The sequence below is a fragment of the Macaca nemestrina genome, chromosome 11 (genome assembly GCF_043159975.1).
Source record: "Macaca nemestrina isolate mMacNem1 chromosome 11, mMacNem.hap1, whole genome shotgun sequence".
In the NCBI taxonomy this organism is placed as follows: domain Eukaryota; kingdom Metazoa; phylum Chordata; class Mammalia; order Primates; family Cercopithecidae; genus Macaca; species Macaca nemestrina.
In genome coordinates, this window is record NC_092135.1 from 67,136,760 (window position 1) to 67,155,083 (window position 18,324).

General features: G+C 38.6%; 1 protein-coding gene across 1 annotated transcript in view; it reads right to left on the minus strand.

Annotated features, from left to right (window-relative positions):
* LOC105483280 (LDL receptor related protein 2) overlaps positions 1-18,324 on the minus strand; it is a 214,626-nt gene that overhangs the window by 75,956 nt on the left and 120,346 nt on the right. The window contains exons 34-40 of the mRNA XM_011744068.3: positions 14,566-14,675; positions 10,362-10,539; positions 7,789-8,002; positions 6,084-6,323; positions 3,569-3,757; positions 443-1,363; positions 136-301 (exon numbers count right to left, since the gene is read on the minus strand). Coding sequence (XP_011742370.2) covers positions 136-301; positions 443-1,363; positions 3,569-3,757; positions 6,084-6,323; positions 7,789-8,002; positions 10,362-10,539; positions 14,566-14,675 — 2,018 coding nt within the window. The remainder of the gene's footprint in view (positions 1-135; positions 302-442; positions 1,364-3,568; positions 3,758-6,083; positions 6,324-7,788; positions 8,003-10,361; positions 10,540-14,565; positions 14,676-18,324) is intronic.

Here is an 18,324-nt window from a genome sequence, read left to right on the forward strand (position 1 = left end):
CAATATGCTTTCACCCTTGGATCTGTAGCCATGATGTTATAAGCCCATAACACACTGGCTATCTATGAACGCAATTTCAGGCCCCACTCTTTCCAGAAATAAGCAGACAGAAATATAACAAAGATGATGGCATACCCTTGGCAGGGATCTAACACAATTGCTCTTGGTTTTGGAACGCGGGCTATCACAGTGCGGTTAGACCCATCTTCAGCCATGGAATTAATCGTCTGGTTGAGGTAGTCACTGTAATAAATTCTTCTAGTAATCCAATCAAAGGCAATGCCATCAGCAGTCCCTATACCTGGAGACATACCGGCAGACACACACACAAGCACACACAAAGACATTAGAGTCTCATATGCATTGGAAACACTCAGTCATCCATGTGTGTTGACCCCATTGTGTCTACTTGCAGGATAAGCAGCACCTGGAGTGCACTTACCTGAAGCAATGACAGTTGGAGTATGGATCCCTGAAGACAGGCTGACATAGGAAATCTGTCCAACTCCAGAGGCTAAATTTTGTGTGAAGTAGATTCTATCACTTACACTGTCATAGTCTAGAGACATGACAGTTCTTTCCACATTTATTGTTTGGAAAGGTGGGCTATGGTTTTCAGGGTCCAAGTGTAAGCTTCTCAAGGAATTAGACAAAGCAAAGATGAGGAAATTTTCTGTTGAAATGGCACAATTCTTGCCATCACTTTCTAGGGTCCCAAAGGCACAGTCACATTTCGGGGTGTACAATCCAGGCAGAGCAAAGCAGAGATGAGAGCACCCACCATTATTCTCCAAGCAAGGGTTGTTGTTGACCTCTGCTGGTGACTGGGGTTGGACTTGCTTGTCAAAGATGGTCACATCTCTTAGCCAGTTGATATTGTCTCTTATCACTGTGGGTGGGTCTGTGTTCTCTGGTTCCTTGCTGGCTTGGAAGATTTTTTTCAAATTCCTATCTACCCATATGATAGAATTTCCAAAAACAGTGATGCCATAAGGAGTTGGGTAACGACTGCCGTAACGAATCACCTCAGAGTTCTCTCCATTGATACGAATCCTTGCAATTATATCTAAAGAATCATCAACCCAATAAACGTAGCCATCGCTTCGGTCCACTGCCAAGCCCCGTGGGGTGACAATGCCCTCGGACACAAGCACAGTTCGATTGGTACAGTCAAGGAAAGAACGCTCAATCTTTGGTCTCTGCCCATAGTCAGCCCAGAAGAGGTATCTGTTCTTGGGATCTACAACGATATGCCTAGGCATGTCCACTGTGACTTTAAGAAGAACACGGCGGTAAGTAGTATTGATCCGCAGAACTTCTATCAGTGTTTCAGAAACAAAGGCATTGGTGAAATAAAGATTTCCTATGGGAAAATGAAAGTGCATGCTGATCAATGGAGAACCAAGAAGAAAAAAAGGGAGAACTTGCCAAATTCAGAACAAAATGTATAAGGTTGAAGTTTGGGTCACTATATGTTGTCTTTTCCAAGATGATAAATAAATGTCCCAGTCTAGGCTTTGAAAAATAAATTCTTACTCCTAGGAATTACAGAGATTGCGTCTTCAAATTTAGAGAGAACATGCCTATCTTCAGCTTCTAAAGTACATTAGAATTCATAGCAACATCATAACCCACTTTCTACTGAAAGGTATATTTTCCAGAATGTCCCCCCTTTTCTACCTGAAGCTCTAAATGCTCAATACCAACTTGAAACACTCTAAATATACATTTTCATAGGACAACTTCTACCCCCATATGATAAAAGTAGCAAAGAGGGAGCACCAGCAGCATCTCAGGTTGTTATTGATGTTATCAAATGCTCTTTGTGCTTAAGGTTAACATGAAGTTTTTCCTTAGTCTTTCTAACTAATGTAGGTGTTTTCATCCCATGGGCCTTCTAAAAGTGACCATAACAAAAGTCCATTTCCCTTTAAGCCTTATGTAAATGCTAGAATAAAAAGATAACTTTGTGAAGATAGTATAATAAGTAGAGAATGGTCGCAAATTATTGATTCCATGTAATTGAAAGCCTGTTGTTGAACTATCAATGCTAGTACCAAGACACACATATTTTGTTCCTATATCCGATTCAAACCACCTCTGGAGAAATCAGGCCAATGTGAAATATGTTACTGATACATTTTGTCGTTACCTAACTCTACTTGCTATGTATGTATTTGCTCATTGCCAATCCTTTAATCCAGGGTTGGCAAACTTTTTCTGCAAAGGGCCAGATAATAAATATTTTAGGCTTTGCAGAGCATATGGTTTCTTTAACAAGTACCCAACCCTGCCACTGTAACATGAAAGCAGCCATAGACAATACACAAATAAATGGGCATAGCTGTGTTACAATAAAACTTTATTTACAAAAACAGGCAACAGGCTGCATTTGACCCACAGGCCCTAGTTTGCTGACTACTGCTTTATCTATACCCTCAGAAATAGTCATTTCTAATCAGGAACAGGAGTTAGGAACCCAGTTAAAGCTTTATTTAACCATACTACCATATTTACTTTTTGCAATAAACTCTTATTATATAGTACTTAGATTTTCATAATACATGTTAATATTTCCCCCCCCCTTTTTTTTTCTTTTTTTTTTTTTAAGACAGAGTCTCACTCTGTCACCCAGGCTTGATGGCAGTGGCATAATCTCGGCCCACTGCAACCGCTTCCTCCTGGGTTCAAGCGATTATCCTGCCTCAGCCTCCTAAGTAGCTGGGATTACAGGCACACACTACCATAGCTCGCTAATTTTTGTGTTTTTAGTAGAGATGGGGTTTCACCATGTTGGTCAGGCTGGTCTCGAACTCTTGACCTCAGGTGATCCGCCTGCCTCAGCCTCCTAAAGTGCTGGGATTACAGGCATGAGCCACCACGTCCTGCCTACATGCTAATATTTTTAAGTGATGCCTACTTACCAAGCTTGATCCAATGATACTGATTTTATGTAGAATTGGATTATATTCCAATTATGAGTGGTATTTTTACTCAAATGAGTGATAAAAATGAGTGGTTATTCAAGCTTATGTGCATGAATCAATACAACTAAGTTAATGTAATACTGGACCAGGTACTTAAAAAAATTACTAATAAAATATCTCATTATCTAAGTGATTTTTATATATGAATAAAAGGAAGCAATTAAGAATTTGGCAACTAAAATTGCTCAGCTTCAAAGTAAATGAATGCTGTTCCATAGTTTATATTTTTATATCCCTTTCTCTTGAAAATTTAGAAAATTTCTAATGCAGAAATCAGGTGCATATCTAAGTGTAAAAAAACCAAATCCACATAATTTAATATGTTAACCATTTTTGTCTTCAGATTATGTTAATAACAGAAGAAAATGATAATGATTAATTTGTTACGAATCTGTAAACTGAAACACCATATCATTTATCAAATAGACACATAGCTTAATCTAAATTCAATGTATCTTAAATCATCTTAATAATTGTCTAGAAAAACAAACCTGTAGCACATGGAGTTAGGCTAAACTTTCGAGCATAAAATAAGACGACAGAGATGCAAATCCATTAAAATCACCATACAGCTTATATACCTGCTACCCAATCCACTGCAATACCCCGGACTCCATTTTCTCCTATTCCATGTGTAACAATGTTCATCAAAGAAGATCCATCTGGTTTAATTCTACGGATCGCATTATCAGATGCCACTGAGCTGCTAAAATCACACCAATAAACAAAGCCAGAGGACACATCCACATCCACATGCAGTGCATTTCGTCCTGGAAGTTAAGAAATGATCATTAAACAACACTGTCACTGCAAGTAGAACTTTTAAATGTCTGCCCTTCCTCTCAAACCCTCATTCCCAACCCCCTGCTCTGAGCATCTCCCCATTACAAAATGAAACCCTTTTTTCCCAGTTGCAGTGAGCAGGCCTACAACCCACATCTTGGTTTCTAATACTCTTTCCCACAATAAGGAGCTCTGGCTCCCAGGAGAAATGCTGGTTATAGATTTAGGCAGGGAAGGTACAAAGTGGGCATGAAACATCTTATTGTACCAAGAAACAAGGTGTACACAGAAGTATACAGGTGCTCACTTGAAGAGGCTCCCTGGCCAAAATGGATCCACTAGAACATCAAAAGAAGGATTATAGTAATTGATTGTAACACACTGAATTTAAAAAATAAAAATTTGACCCCACGATGATAATAAATTTTTTAAAAGATAAATTGGGGAGAAACGAAGAGCTTTCCTTTATAGAAGAATATTATCTAACAAATATAAAGGGAATGCTAGAATAAGAAAATCACCATTTTGCAATCCTCAATTAAATAATCATTTCAAACAAGGATCATCAATGGCTGCCAAAACCAAAGGGTAAAACGTGCTTGGGAGCCAAGACATTCACAGGGCCCAAGTGTGACTGCATAGATTTCACCCAAATTAAGAAGGAAAAAAATATACCTTTAAAAAGCAGCAGTGTAGCAGTGACCACCTTAACCAGTGATCAAACTCAAACGCCACTAAGAGCAGGACAAGCTGACATTATGTTCCTCCTGATAAGATTCTGTATCAACTAACACAGCATAACCTATAAAGTATTTTTGCTAAATGTATTTAACCTTGATCTAATCAAGCAATTAGACCTAACTTCCATTTCATGAGAACTACAGGGTAAAAAATGAAAGACAGGCTAAATATTCAGACAAATCCTCAGTGTGGGATTCTCAAAGACAGCAGGTCTGCCTCTTTAAAACATCAATGTCATAGCAAAAAGCTAGAGGCAACTACTCCAAATTAGAAGAAACTAATGAGATATTCCCAGTGCAATGCATGAATCTTGATTAGATCTTGGATGGAACAAAACAGCTATATATAAAATGTTGTGAGGCCAACTGGAGAAATATGATTATGAATATTTAATAATGCCCTTTGAAACTGTATGCTAACATATGTAGGGGTAAAGTGGCATGGTATATTAAAATTTATTTTCAAAAGGTTCATAAAAATGAATGTGAATGCATATGCATGTACACACACACACAGATTGAGAGCTCAAATGTGATGAAATGTTAACGACTGTTAAATCTTGGTAAAGGATATAGGATATTTGCTAAATCTTTCAACGTTTCTGTGTTTGAACTTTTTTTAATGAAAAGCTGGGAGAAAAAACGATTGAATTTGTCATATCTGTTCAAGATGATAACTTAGATCCATAACTTTTTAGATATGGAAAAACAAAGAGGAGTCATGAGTCCACGGGAACATGACCATCAGGCAGGAGGATGTGTGGGACTGGAAGCTCTCTGACTCCTTTCCCCTGGTTCATTTCTGTATTTTCTGACCATCTCTTCCAGCCCTTCATTCACTTCATCCTTTTTTCCTTCCTTTCTACCCTGTATTTCTATTTTTAGCCTGTGACATTCTCCTAGCAGTGTTAGAAAATTCTTAGTTCCTCCTGTGCCAAGGTATACCTAAAAACCTTGGTTCATCTAGGAAGCAAGTGATCATTTTATACATTCAGAGTATGTAAGCACAAAGTGCTGCAAAAATAGGATTACTAAAGAGGGACTAATACTGTGAACTCTTTTGCTTCAATTCACCAAATATATATTAATAAATCATATTTGTGGACTATTTCATTACTATATTAAATAATAGTATACCTTCTACCGTAAATCTCCATTAGTAGTCAGAAATAAAGCACGGTTCTTCAGAACACTAACTCTGTAGTACTTCTTGCAAACCCATGCTACATTCTATATTGCTCTAGGCCTGTGGTTCTTAGTGTGATCCATGGGCCAGCACCATCAGCATGCCCTGGGAGCTTATTAGGAGTGCAGATTCTCTGGCCCTACCCTAGACTACAAAATCAGAAAAATCTGGCAACGAGGCCTGGCGCTGTGTTGCTGTGAGCCCTCCAGGTGATTCTGAGACACATTAAAGTTTGAAAAACACTTTAGGCTGTGCCAGTTGATTTGAAGGGAAAGGAAAGCTTCATTATGCACTGAATCCAGACATGAAGAAATGTTTTCATGGCACCAGGGATTTCAACCTGGTGCCAGATGAAGTCTAATCTTACTTATATTGGAGTTGGCATACCTTGGCCTGCCACTGGCACCATGGTTTCTGAATGATCTGACAATTCCAAGCTAAAGCCCCTGATTGCAGACAGCATTGAAACAACAATGAAAGAGTTATATGGAGAGCAGGACCGATTATCAGGATTGAGTTTAAATCCAGTGGCACAGGCACAGGAAAACAATCCTCCTGGTACAGGCAGGCAAATCTGCTGACAGGCATTCATGTTGTTGCTACAGCCATTTGAGGATTCCGCAGTATCTAAATGAAAACAAAATCTGTTTGTAACTTTTGATCCTAGCTACTCGCCACCCCATCTCAAATTTCTTTAATTGGGTCACCAAATAATTTATTATAAAAATTAATAACCAACATATAGTAGCTGAGCTAATCTAAAAACAATATTGGAGAGACTAGAGCTTATACAATAACACCTAAAGGTATGAAACCAGTAACCCAACTATTGTATAATAGTTAGGTAATGGGGCTTCAATTGTTTTTTTCTACAAATCATGTGAGGATTACGGAGGTCAGTATATAAATCTGTTCATAATTTGCCTATGAACTGGCACTTAAAAGAATACGTTCAGTTACATGATCAATAATGTGATTATTTGTTTTTTAAAATATATGAAATAAGAAGATTTAAAGAATAATCCTTGAATTAATGGCATTCCCAGTGACCTGGATGAAACTGGAGACTATTATTCAAAGTGAAGTAACGCAGGATTGGAAAACCAAACATCGTATGTTCTCACTGGTATGTGGGAGCTAAGCTATGAGGACACAAAGGCCTAAGAATGATACAATGGACTTTAGGGACTTGGGGGAAGGCTGGGAGTGGGGTGAGGGATAAAAGACTACAAATAGGGTACAGTGTATACTGCTCATGTGATGGATGCTCCAAAATCTCAAAAATCACCACCAAAGAACTTACGCATGTAACTGAATACCACCTGTACCCCAAAAACCTATGGAAAAATAAAAAAAGAATATTCTTTATAGGAATAAAAAATTAATTTTTATTGCATGTGTTTCTTTCACATGCAGTTAAAAAAAATACCTAGTGACAAACTTAGGTTATAGGACAGGAAACAAATTGTTTGATCATCTTTGGCTGAAGACGAAAGCTATAAAATACATCAAAAAATACTACCTGTATCATAACACTAATTTAAAGGGGTAAATCAGAAGTTAAGATTATCTTTTTAAAAAATGTTGAAATAGGCAACATCCAAAAGTATTCCTTTTAAGACTAAAAATTCCATCCCATTAACACTTTTCCAGCAGGCATCCAACTAATATGCCCTGAGCACCTTCTATGTGCCAGGCACTATTCTAATCACCGAGTATTGAGCAGTAAACAAGACAGACAAAATGCCTGCCCTTATGGAGGTTATATTCTAATAAGTAACACAAAAATAGAAAACAGATAATATGTCAGGGAGCTCTGTGAAGCAAAAGCAAAGTAAGGAATTGAAAGTAATGGAAAGAGAAACGGAATAAACTTACTCCAAAGTCAATCTGGCCTTTCAGATGCCAAATTAGCCCTTGGCACTTAACCATGCTTAAGACTTCATTATCATTTTTTAAATATTTTGGGTAATTTCAATTTGCATGCACGTGTATGTACATGAAACTCTGTGTGGGTATGTGCTTACAAATGTAAGTTATGTGTGAATATGCATTATACACCCACAAATGTATTTCAGTGACAAATACTTACTGCGTCTGTGATAAACTCGAAGACCCCTCAGATTTGGAACATTATCTCTCAAGACTATTTTGTTGGCCCCAGTGGCCTTGTCAACTCTTTCAATGACCTCATACTGTTCATCAGTATAATAAAGGAAAGAATCATAGACTGCAATTCCCCAGGGGTGGGAAAGCTGGTGTACCAGGATCATTCGATCTGTTCCATCCACGTTTCCTCTTTCAATCTAAAGGATCGGAATTTTCGTTAGTTTCATGGATTCGCAGTGAAATTTTTGAATATTTAAACATTAATATTCCCCTAATTATAATGTCTCACATTTATCCAGCCCTCTATCCCTTACAGAGATTTTTCACATCTACTTTCTGATTTGATCACAACTACACCAAGCAGCAGGTCAGGAAAATGTCACTGTGCCCATTTCACTGATAATGAAGACAGAGCTCACATGAGTCAGTCAACCTTTTCAGGTGGCATGGGGAAGAAAAGGGAGCTAAACCACTAGTCTCTGCATGTGATATTCTGGTCAAAGATGTACTCAAACATCTAAGTGTGGGCCATTGCACAGGAGCCGACTCACCCTGAGTTTAAAAGCTTCACTGACAATTTATGTAATAGAGATTGGAAATATGCCCCAAAACAACCACAGAGGACAGCAAGACGGGACGGGGCCAAAAATGGTGCCATTATATTGGAACAGATAACAAGCTTTAATCAAAATGGCTTTGGTAAACTGGAAAAGAACCACAAGAATAAAGTCCCTAAGGGAAAATGATAAGTAGTCAGTTTCTTCTGGAAGAAAAATGAAATATAGATGTAGCTGGTTTAATTTCACTCCAAAAACCTGCCTCAAGTGCCTGCTCTGTGCCAGGATCTGGGCTGGGTATTGGTGAGAGACACAAAGTGTTGCTTTACTGCCACGGCTGACAAGGTAGCCCAGCAGTTACAAGAGTTGTTATGCCCTAGAAACTGATCAAAGTTCTAGAATTTAGAACATAAGGAACATGAGCTTGGAGGAGCGCTGCAGAGGGAGCGGAGACCAGGGCCAGATTAGCTGAGCAACCTCACAGAAGTGTTGGGAGCTAGTCCTCAGGGCAAGGCTCCAAGCTGAGCCATGATCCAATTTGCTGACTATGGCTTTATGAAGAAAACATGTCTCCAACACGAAAACAGGTTTCACCACTGAAGGCCATGCCTAGTCAAGGCCAGAGAGAGGTTGCTCAGAATGGTGGAGGTGGCAGAAAAGATCTGGGCATGAGTGACAGGCTGAGGATGGATTGCAGGATTTGGTGATGATTAAACCAGGAGAGTGAAGGAGAAATAAGGGAACTACACTAGGAGAAAGGTTGGAGAGTCACACCACTAACAAGCTCGCAGATTCAGAAGCTGTGTCCTATCAGATGTGCATACAGAAACCATACCATGTAGCAAGAGCTTCCTCATCATTGCACACACGTATCCAACTCTGCAAAGTGTTTTCACACACATCATCACTTCTTTTTAATCTCCAAAGCTTACCATCATTATAGGTCCATATTTGGAGTGAAGTTAGTACTTGTTGAACAAACAATGAACTGAAAGCCAAACCTACTGCACAATATTATGAAAAGCATCAATGTCAAGGATCTGAAATAACTACTGTTAAAAAGCAAGGGAGGGACTAGCATATATTCAATTCAGCACCCAAAGCAATGCTTCATCAATAATTATTACTGAGCACCGTCTATGTGCCTAGCCCCAGCTACATAAGCACAGCAGTGAAGGTCAAATACTATTTCAATGAGCGAATAAGACTTTACAGTTTCTGCTTCTTATTGTAGAATATAATGAATCCAACCTTGGAGTTGAAAATTACCACTAAAGAAAATTTCACATGTGTATTAATCATGTTAGAATATTAGAGAAGAATGTGTAGCTATGAGGGGATGCTGAGCTCAGAACCTTGCTACATTAAATAAATAGATACATACATACGTACACACACACATAGGTAGATACATGGAATATGCCTATATCCTATACAGGTATATAAATTCTATATTCTATATATAATAGATATATATTCTGTATTCCATAAATATATATTCTATATTCTACAAATATAATAGATATATATTCTGTATAGCATATATAGCATCTATATAGATTCTACATACCATATAGTATAGATACATATTCCATTTTTTCTATATATATTCTCTCTATATATAGGTGTGTATATATATATTCCGTATAATTGGAGAACCCATAGTACTTTCAAAGAAAAACACTGAAATCACTAAACCATGAAAGAAACGGCTCTGAAAGGACAAATAAAAAAATGACAAATGGAATTAATTTATCCTGAAGAAAAACAAACGTTGGTGGGAAAATTAATAAACATTACCCTACAGGGAAGTATGCACATACTCTAAAGAACTGAACTTCAGCTAGGGGCAAGGTATGTGCAAGGGAAAGAAGTTATTGGGAGAAAGGGCAAGTTACCAAGTAAGATTGTTCAAGAACCACTGCCTGACAGCTCAGAACACTCAGCATCAGCTATGCCAGCTCAGCATAAAGACCAAAAACTGAAAGGGTGCTCATACCACTCCTCTTCCAGTGACTGCCCAGTAGAGTTTCTGCTCCTTGATGTCAAGGGTGACACACTCCAGGTGTTCGAGGTTCCCAGTGAAGAGAGTTTTTACAGATGTGCCATCCATGTTAGCACTGGCAATCTTGGCAGGAACCCCACTGTCAGTTCCCTGGTCTGACCAGTACAGCTTCCTACAACCATGAAAAACACCAGCATGTAACAAAACAGAAGGTGGATTTGAGTCAGTGACATAAATGACAATGTGTATTACTCGTCCTCAAGATGCTCACAATATAATGGGCAAAAGCTGAAAATCAATATCTTGTTGCATACAATGTGGAGGGGTACTTCACCAGTGTTCTACCAATGTCAGTATATTTATTTCTTAGCTATAATCGGAGTAGAGGCTATTTAAAATGGTGTCTGGAATAAGAGGCTAGCGTTTCCCACTGGCAGCTGAACCTTTAGCAAGGTCAGATGTGTGGGAAGCTTATGACAAGGAAGAAGCCTACATCAATAATCCCTCCATCTTCAGTACATAGTGAAGGCCAAAGCTAATATAAAAAGCTGCCAAGTACACTCCCTGATCACTTATCAGGCCTCATTCAGTTCTTCTCCAAATCACCATCTACCACAGAACCAGCTACTTAATTACCTAACCTGATTTCTGTGATGAAAAATGAAAAGACTTTTGAAAACTGACACAGAAAATAGGAGAAATGATGAGTAACACTTTTCTGTGAGAGTGGAATCTCATTATCATGCTGTTATGGGGTCAGGAAGACTTCTTTTTTCTTTCTATTTCACAGCAATCATGTACACATGAACCAATATCACACAGCATTGCCAAACCCATGATATGTGAAAAATGTATTAAAGTATATGAAGGGCTGCTTTCCATTTCCACCGAAGAAAAACCTCTAGACTTGTACCCAACTTTTAATTCCTTTTGGTTGCACCTCCTTCTATATCTTCAATAGATAATCCTCTTACATTCTTTTCTGAAAAGTCCTCAAACCCCTTCATTTAAATAATCTTTATTCACCTACCTCTTCCACCACCAAATCAATATGCCCATCCCTTGAATTTCATCTTCAACTCTAAACTTCTCTGCCTCTAAGTTCTCAAACTGAAATGCTCTGCTTTGACCAAAAACTCATTTCCTCCTTGCTTTAATTTTTCCTATTAAACTTGTTTTTTGCCCTTAAACCCTGCCTGAGCTCCCAACCCTCCAGTCCCTCTACACCTGGACATCATATGTAACCATTTCAACAATATTCTTATTTATTCTTTTGGGCTCCCACTGTGCCTAAGCTAATCTCCAACCCTGGGTTTCTGCCATTTTTTTTTTCTTTCTCCTCTCCCATTTCAGGTTACCAAGAATTTCCTGGACATAGCACAAAACTTTCGTGAATTCTGAGTTCACTAAAAATTTAAGTTTCCTAATCTAAGCTGAGGATTCTCATCCCTAGCAGATTTTATATCATGTTCCCCATATTGACTCTTTCAAGTCATTCCTGTTCTTCATAAATTTCTAATTCCTTCCCCATAACTTTCACTCTCAATCAATTATTTCTTCATCATTGATCTTTCATCTGCTGCTAAAGAATACGCTCAGGTTTCTCTATTCTGAAAGACATTTTCCTGTTACATTTTGACCTACAACTTTATCTTTCTCTAACTTTCCAATACAAAACTCTTAAAAGAGTATCCACATTTCCTCATCCTCCTTCCATTCTTTTAACTTCTACTATCTCTATTGAACATCCTCTCTCGAATACCACCAGAGACTCTGTGATCGCCTCAGCTCTTTATTAATGATCATCCACAAAGATATTTTTCTGCAACAACTGGTTCAGTAACATTTACCACAACTTTCTCAAGACTTTCCCTTCACTGAGAATCCAAGACATTAGATCCTCAAGTCTCTGTCTTTTTTCTCCTCCTATGTCCTCTGACAAAATTCTAAGCTCTTCTAATCATCTCCCAACCCAACTGGGTTGCTCTTAGTCACTTGAACAAACACTCTATTTTCTGTCCCTTTGCTCCTGACCTTCCATCCTTCATATCACATGATATATCTTAAAAGCTAGCTCTGCCTAGTGAAATTCTAGCTATGCTTTAAGATCCAGTCCAAATGATATCTCTTCCACCAAGCTGAAAGGTCGCCTCTTTATAGCACTATCATCCCAATATTTTTAGCCTCTCTTATGGCTCTTAATCATATATGAACCTGGGTTATTGTTCTTTATACAGGGGCCTTACCCTCCTTACTAAGCCATAAATCCTTAAGGTTGCAAAGGTTGCAAATTAGGTCTTTAATCCTTGTATCCACCCTCGAAACTCCCCAACATGGCCCCATGAAAGAGACTGCTTCCACTTGCCAAAATTAATGTCTTCCTCTTCTCTCTAGGTAAATAGGTGGACTGCATGTCCTTCTGTGCAGATAGCTGTGGTCACGTGACCCAATTGTAACTTAAGGGGTGTGAGCAGAAGTGGTGTGCACTACTTGTAGGCCTGGCTCATAAAAACCTCCCAGCAAATTTCTGAATGTTCTTTCCTTTACTGCTCAACAGATGCTGATACTTAGAATGACCTAGGAAGCCTCCTACCGAAGATGGCAGAGCATCCATCAGCCTGGGTCCTGGAATGACTATGTAGAGTAGAGCTTCCTCCCATCTTCTGCCCAAACCCACTGCCCATATAAAATACAAATAAATTTCTATTTTCTTTGAGCTATTACATATTTTGGAGTTTATTTGCTCCAACAGTTAGCCTATCTTAACTAATACACCACCCAAAAAGGTGCACAATGCAGAAATGTCTGATAAATGAAAAATAAATAATAAGTGAACCTGAGTTTCAAAAGTAGAATTTAAAACCTAAGATGGTCCTTCTTCTAGAAAGAATAACTGAAAACTAGTACAAGCCAGCAGGCACAGAATAGAATGTTTGCTTCTTGTGCCGTTTAAGAATTGGATTTGGTTTCCATGTCATCCTTGTCTGAAACAGCTAATACAAATTACTTCTTCAGTGCTCTCCTAGGCCTAAGAATCTGATGACTTTCAAACATTAAGCCAAAATCCACTTGGAATGATGTGACAATCTCTTTTTAAAAAAATCAATGCTTATATTTTACAATTCGTTATTCTGGTTTATAATATGGTATAGTAGATCAACAGAATGAAATAGCCAATCAAACAGACCAGAGGACTCCAGCTGACATCCATTAAGTCCATTTTCTCCTAACTGGTCTCCCTGGCCCTGGCCTCTCTCCACATCAATCCTGACCAATTTTTCTAAAACACAAATTTGGTTCTATCACTCCCTTCCTCAGAATTCCTTGCTGGGAAGAGAAAACCAAATACTACATGTTCTCACTTGTAAGTGGGAGCTAAACATAGACCACGCATGGACATAAACATGGGAAAAATAGACACCGTGGACTATTAGAGAGGGGAGGAAGAGAACAGAGCATGGGTTGAAAAACTAACTATTGGGTACTATGCTCACTATCTGGATACAATATACCCATGTAACAAACCTGCACATGTGACCCCTATATCTAAAATAAAGGTTGAAATTTTAAAAAAATCCCTACTTGCTCCTTATTACTCAAAAGAATAAAGTTCAATTCCTTAGCATGATATTAAAGGCCCTCCATGATTTGTCCCCAAATGACCTTATCTACTGTATCTCCCATGTGGTCAACAGCTCCCTACTCTAAGCCTCTGGTTCCAGCTCTCTCCACAATCATGCTAAGTGCCGCCATACTTCTGTGCCTTCATTGCTCCCTCGGCCTCAAGAACCACTGCCTGGTTGCAACCCATTCTCCACCTACTAGAAGGCTTCTCATCCTTCAAGGTCTATTGCAAATGTTACACATCCCCTTAGAGCTTTCCGTGTCCTTTCAAAGTCAGAATATATTGTCAATTCTTATAATGCTATTTTAAAATTCCTAAAAGTCTTGCTTGTTTGGAATTAATTTTAAATCCAGTGTTGTTCATTTGAAGACCACAGAATAAAATATAAACAGTATCCTGCACACTAAATACAGGTCAGAGCTATTTCTCTTTCTCACTGAGCTCCATTATTATTCAAATGTTAACATATGAAATCAGAAGATGTCCTAAATTTGAAATCTTCCATTTTGTCAGACCCTGGCATTAACAAGAACAATGCTGCATAGAAGACATGTGCCATTTATGAATACTTACCCACGAGTAGGATCAACAGTTATGCCAATTGGAAAGCCAACTCCAAGAGCTGTCCCATCATTGGCAATCAGTGTTTTTCTGTATCTGATATCTCCGTGGAGTGTCAAAACCTATAGCATAAAATAACTTATTAGAACTGAGTTTCATAAGGGGAACCAAAGGAAACTGAGATGAAGGAGAACTTATATACAAAACAAATTCCAAAGCACAATTAGGGATGAACGAGAGAGGGTTTGCATGAGATTTCAGATCATCTCTATTGCACTTCAGGGAAATGAGGAAATTAGCTCAATAGACAAGGAGAGTAAGAGAAGTAAAATCACCTCCCAAGTTCCTACTTCCAATTCACCTAAAATTTCAGGAGGGAACATTTTTATGGATAAAAGGAAGACTCAGTTGGGAAAACATACAGAGCCACTGCCTGAAGAAACTGCAAAAATCCTTCAGGAAAGCCAAGAGAAATCTCTGGAAGAGACAAATGAGAACCCACAGCTTTCCTGCACCCCGATGACCAGGCCGTGGCACTTGGTGGCCAATTACTGCCAACACAGTCAATCAAAATAGTCCAAATTTACTCAGAGGTACAGTGAATTCTGTTCCAAGTCAACAACCTAAGCTGAAACACATGAGCTGAAATCTCTGCCCTGCCAGGTCCTGACTGTACAACCTGAGGCAAATAAATTCACCTCTCTGAAATCGATCAGTCAAATATGGATGAAAGCATTATCTTCTGCACAGACCTCAGTCTAAGAGATAATACAGGTAAAGCACTTAGCACAGCACCCAGCACAACTGTGTTCAATAAACTTATATTGTTTAATTGGTCCATCTACTGGTCACATACTATGTATGAGGTATTGGAGCAAACATTATTGTATTTGATCCTTACAATTCTGTGAGGTAGATCCCATCATTTTTCTCAATACAGATGAAGAAAAAGAGGCCTAGAGAGGTTTAGTGGCTTTCCCAAGGCTGTTTGTGATTATTACTGTTACAATCGCAGTGCTAACAGGGCCCTGATACAGCACATAGAAATATGGTTTATTGAACTAGAAGGAAGTTTCTTATTGCAATGAAGCTATTTTAATACGTACATAAGACAGTCTAAGAGACAACTAGTAAGAAATCAGAAAATGCCTGTTGATTTTTGCATTAAGGTTTTTCTATAAAATTGCTTTTCAATACAAATAGATTATCTGTGATTCTCCATCTCTTATGCATGTGCACACATGCACACGCATACACACACACACACACACACACATTCTTCTTCTCTCCCTCATTCTTTTCCCTAGATTTTTTTCTCTCTATTGTCTGGTATCTTTCACTCCTGCTTGGACTAAGGTAACTTTTCTTTTCTCAGTTTGCCTCTTTCTGCTACAATTTCTCTCCTTTTCCTACGACTAAGGATCTCTTTAGTTCAAAGTTCCTTTTCTTGTTTTCTGGAATATGCAGAGCTCTCTCTCACATGGCCACTCTGTAGGCTTCACAATTCAGCTATAAAATTTCTTTTAGTGGATGGGCGCACAGCTACCCCTAGTGGATAATAGTTTCTTCAATGTTTCTCTTATTTTCAAGTTGGAGTTAAACGCGAACTACTCTTAGGCAGGAAGGCATATTATACAGGTAAACAGAAAGTGAATACGATTCCTATTTTCTTAATTAATCCAACAATCACCCGGAAGAATTACTTACAATTTAAATGACCCAAGGGGAAACACCAGTAAAACCATTAAAAGGGCAATTTGCCCTTGGGTCATTATTCTCATAGGTCTTTTTATTCTCATAGATCAATATTTCTAAAAATATCGATCATTTGAGGGAAACAGCGCTCTGTATTTACAGGATACCTCCGTGTTATGAAGTACTTTTACTTATTCAGCCATAAATTCCACTGTACAGATGAGAAAACAGAGGCTCAGAGAAGTTAATTTGTCCAAGGTCAAATAGTCAAATAGCTCATGAGTAGAGAAAATGCAGTGCTGTCCCCAGTCACAAAATGCATTTCCATGTTTCAGGGTCTTTATTCAACTGTTTTTCTCTGCCTGGGACACCTTTTCCCTATGTCTTCATTTGGCAGAAATAAAAACAGTCGTCCCCCCTCATCCCTGAGGGACACATTCCAAGATCACCAGTGGATGCCTGAAACCTCACATAGTACTGAAGTCTACTATGTTTTTTCCTGCACACACACACCTACGATAAAGTTTAATTTATAAATTAGACATGGTAAGAGATTAACAATAATCCGAAAATAGAACAATTATAACACTATACTGTAATAACAATTATGTGAATGTGGTCTCTCGCTCTCTCGCCTTTTAAATATCTTATTGTGCTGTACTCACCTATTCTCAGACCACTGCAGGTAACTGAAACCTCAGAAAGTGAAACCCTCGGATAAGGAAGGATGTATTAGTCATCTTTCAAGACTCAGCTCACAAGCAACCACGAACGGGAAGTCTGCATGCTCTCTCCCCTCACTTATACCTCTGCCTCCAATCATTAGCACTTTATATTCACTGGCCTTATCACACTTATGACACTAAAGCACAGGTATTTGTTTATGTATCTATCTCACAGATATGTCAGCTACTTAAAGAGAGGAAAAAAAATATTTTATTCATCTTGGAATATCCAGGACCAGCTGATCCATAGAAAGCATTTCCTAGTGCTCATTAAATGAATGAATAAAATAAGCAAGCAACCCAGATTCAAAGCCAGGTCTTTGGACTCCAAATCAGAGTATCTTTCCTCTGTACCTCACTGCATCGGGGCATAATAAGAAACTCTTGGTTCATGTGGTTAAAGTGGCCTTACCAATCCACACACACATGCATGCTCAGTTCTTCTCCAACTGGCTGCTATTGCAATTGTACCTAACACTAATGGGAAAGACATGTTCCCTGCTTTTGGAAAACTATCAGTTTAAAAGAAAAGAACCCCATTTACTAATCAAGAGACCAAGAGATAAAATAAAAGCATATTAATTGCCGTTTGGAATTAAGACAGCTTTGCACTGGGTGGACTCTAGAGAGATGTGAGTTTCGTAGTAAGTGTCTTAGGCAGTAAATGTTGCCTATGTTTAATGGGAGGATGAGAGTTTTAGTTGAAATCATGAAAAGTATTTTCTGCCACTGTCAAAGAGGGTTAAACCAGTCTGGATTGCCAGAGTTGTAGTTTATAAAAGTGCAAAGAGAGAATACTGCCTGGGAATTAGAGCAGTGAAGCTGACCATTTAAGACAATCTCTTAGCTTCTGTGGGCCTTGGTTTCCTATGTTAAAAAAAAAAAAAAAAAATAGAGCTTGAACAGAGGAGTCTCCAAGGGGCCCTTCACGTTAACACCTGGTGATTCTACCCAGTTTGAGATATTTGTGCGTACTGCTAATTTCCCTCTCATCACGAATGGCTACCACACCTGCCTGCCCTCAGGAATGTTGCGAGGATTAAATTAGATGCTAGTGAAAGATCTTTGTAAACTCAAGCACTGTTCCAGCGAGAGCTCTTTTCTCTGCCTGGGACACCTTTTCCCTATTTCTTCATTTGGCAGAAATAAAAACAGTCGTCCACACTCATCCATGGGGGATACATTCCAAGATCACCAATGGATGCATGAAACCTCAGATAGTACCAAACTCTACATAGGCTGTGTTCTTAGTCTACAGAGAGTGCTTTTTAGTGTAGATAGGTGCTCTAAATTAGTCACCAGGCTGCTGTGTGCCTTCCTCATCTTCAGTGTCTTTCTGAATGCTCCAAAG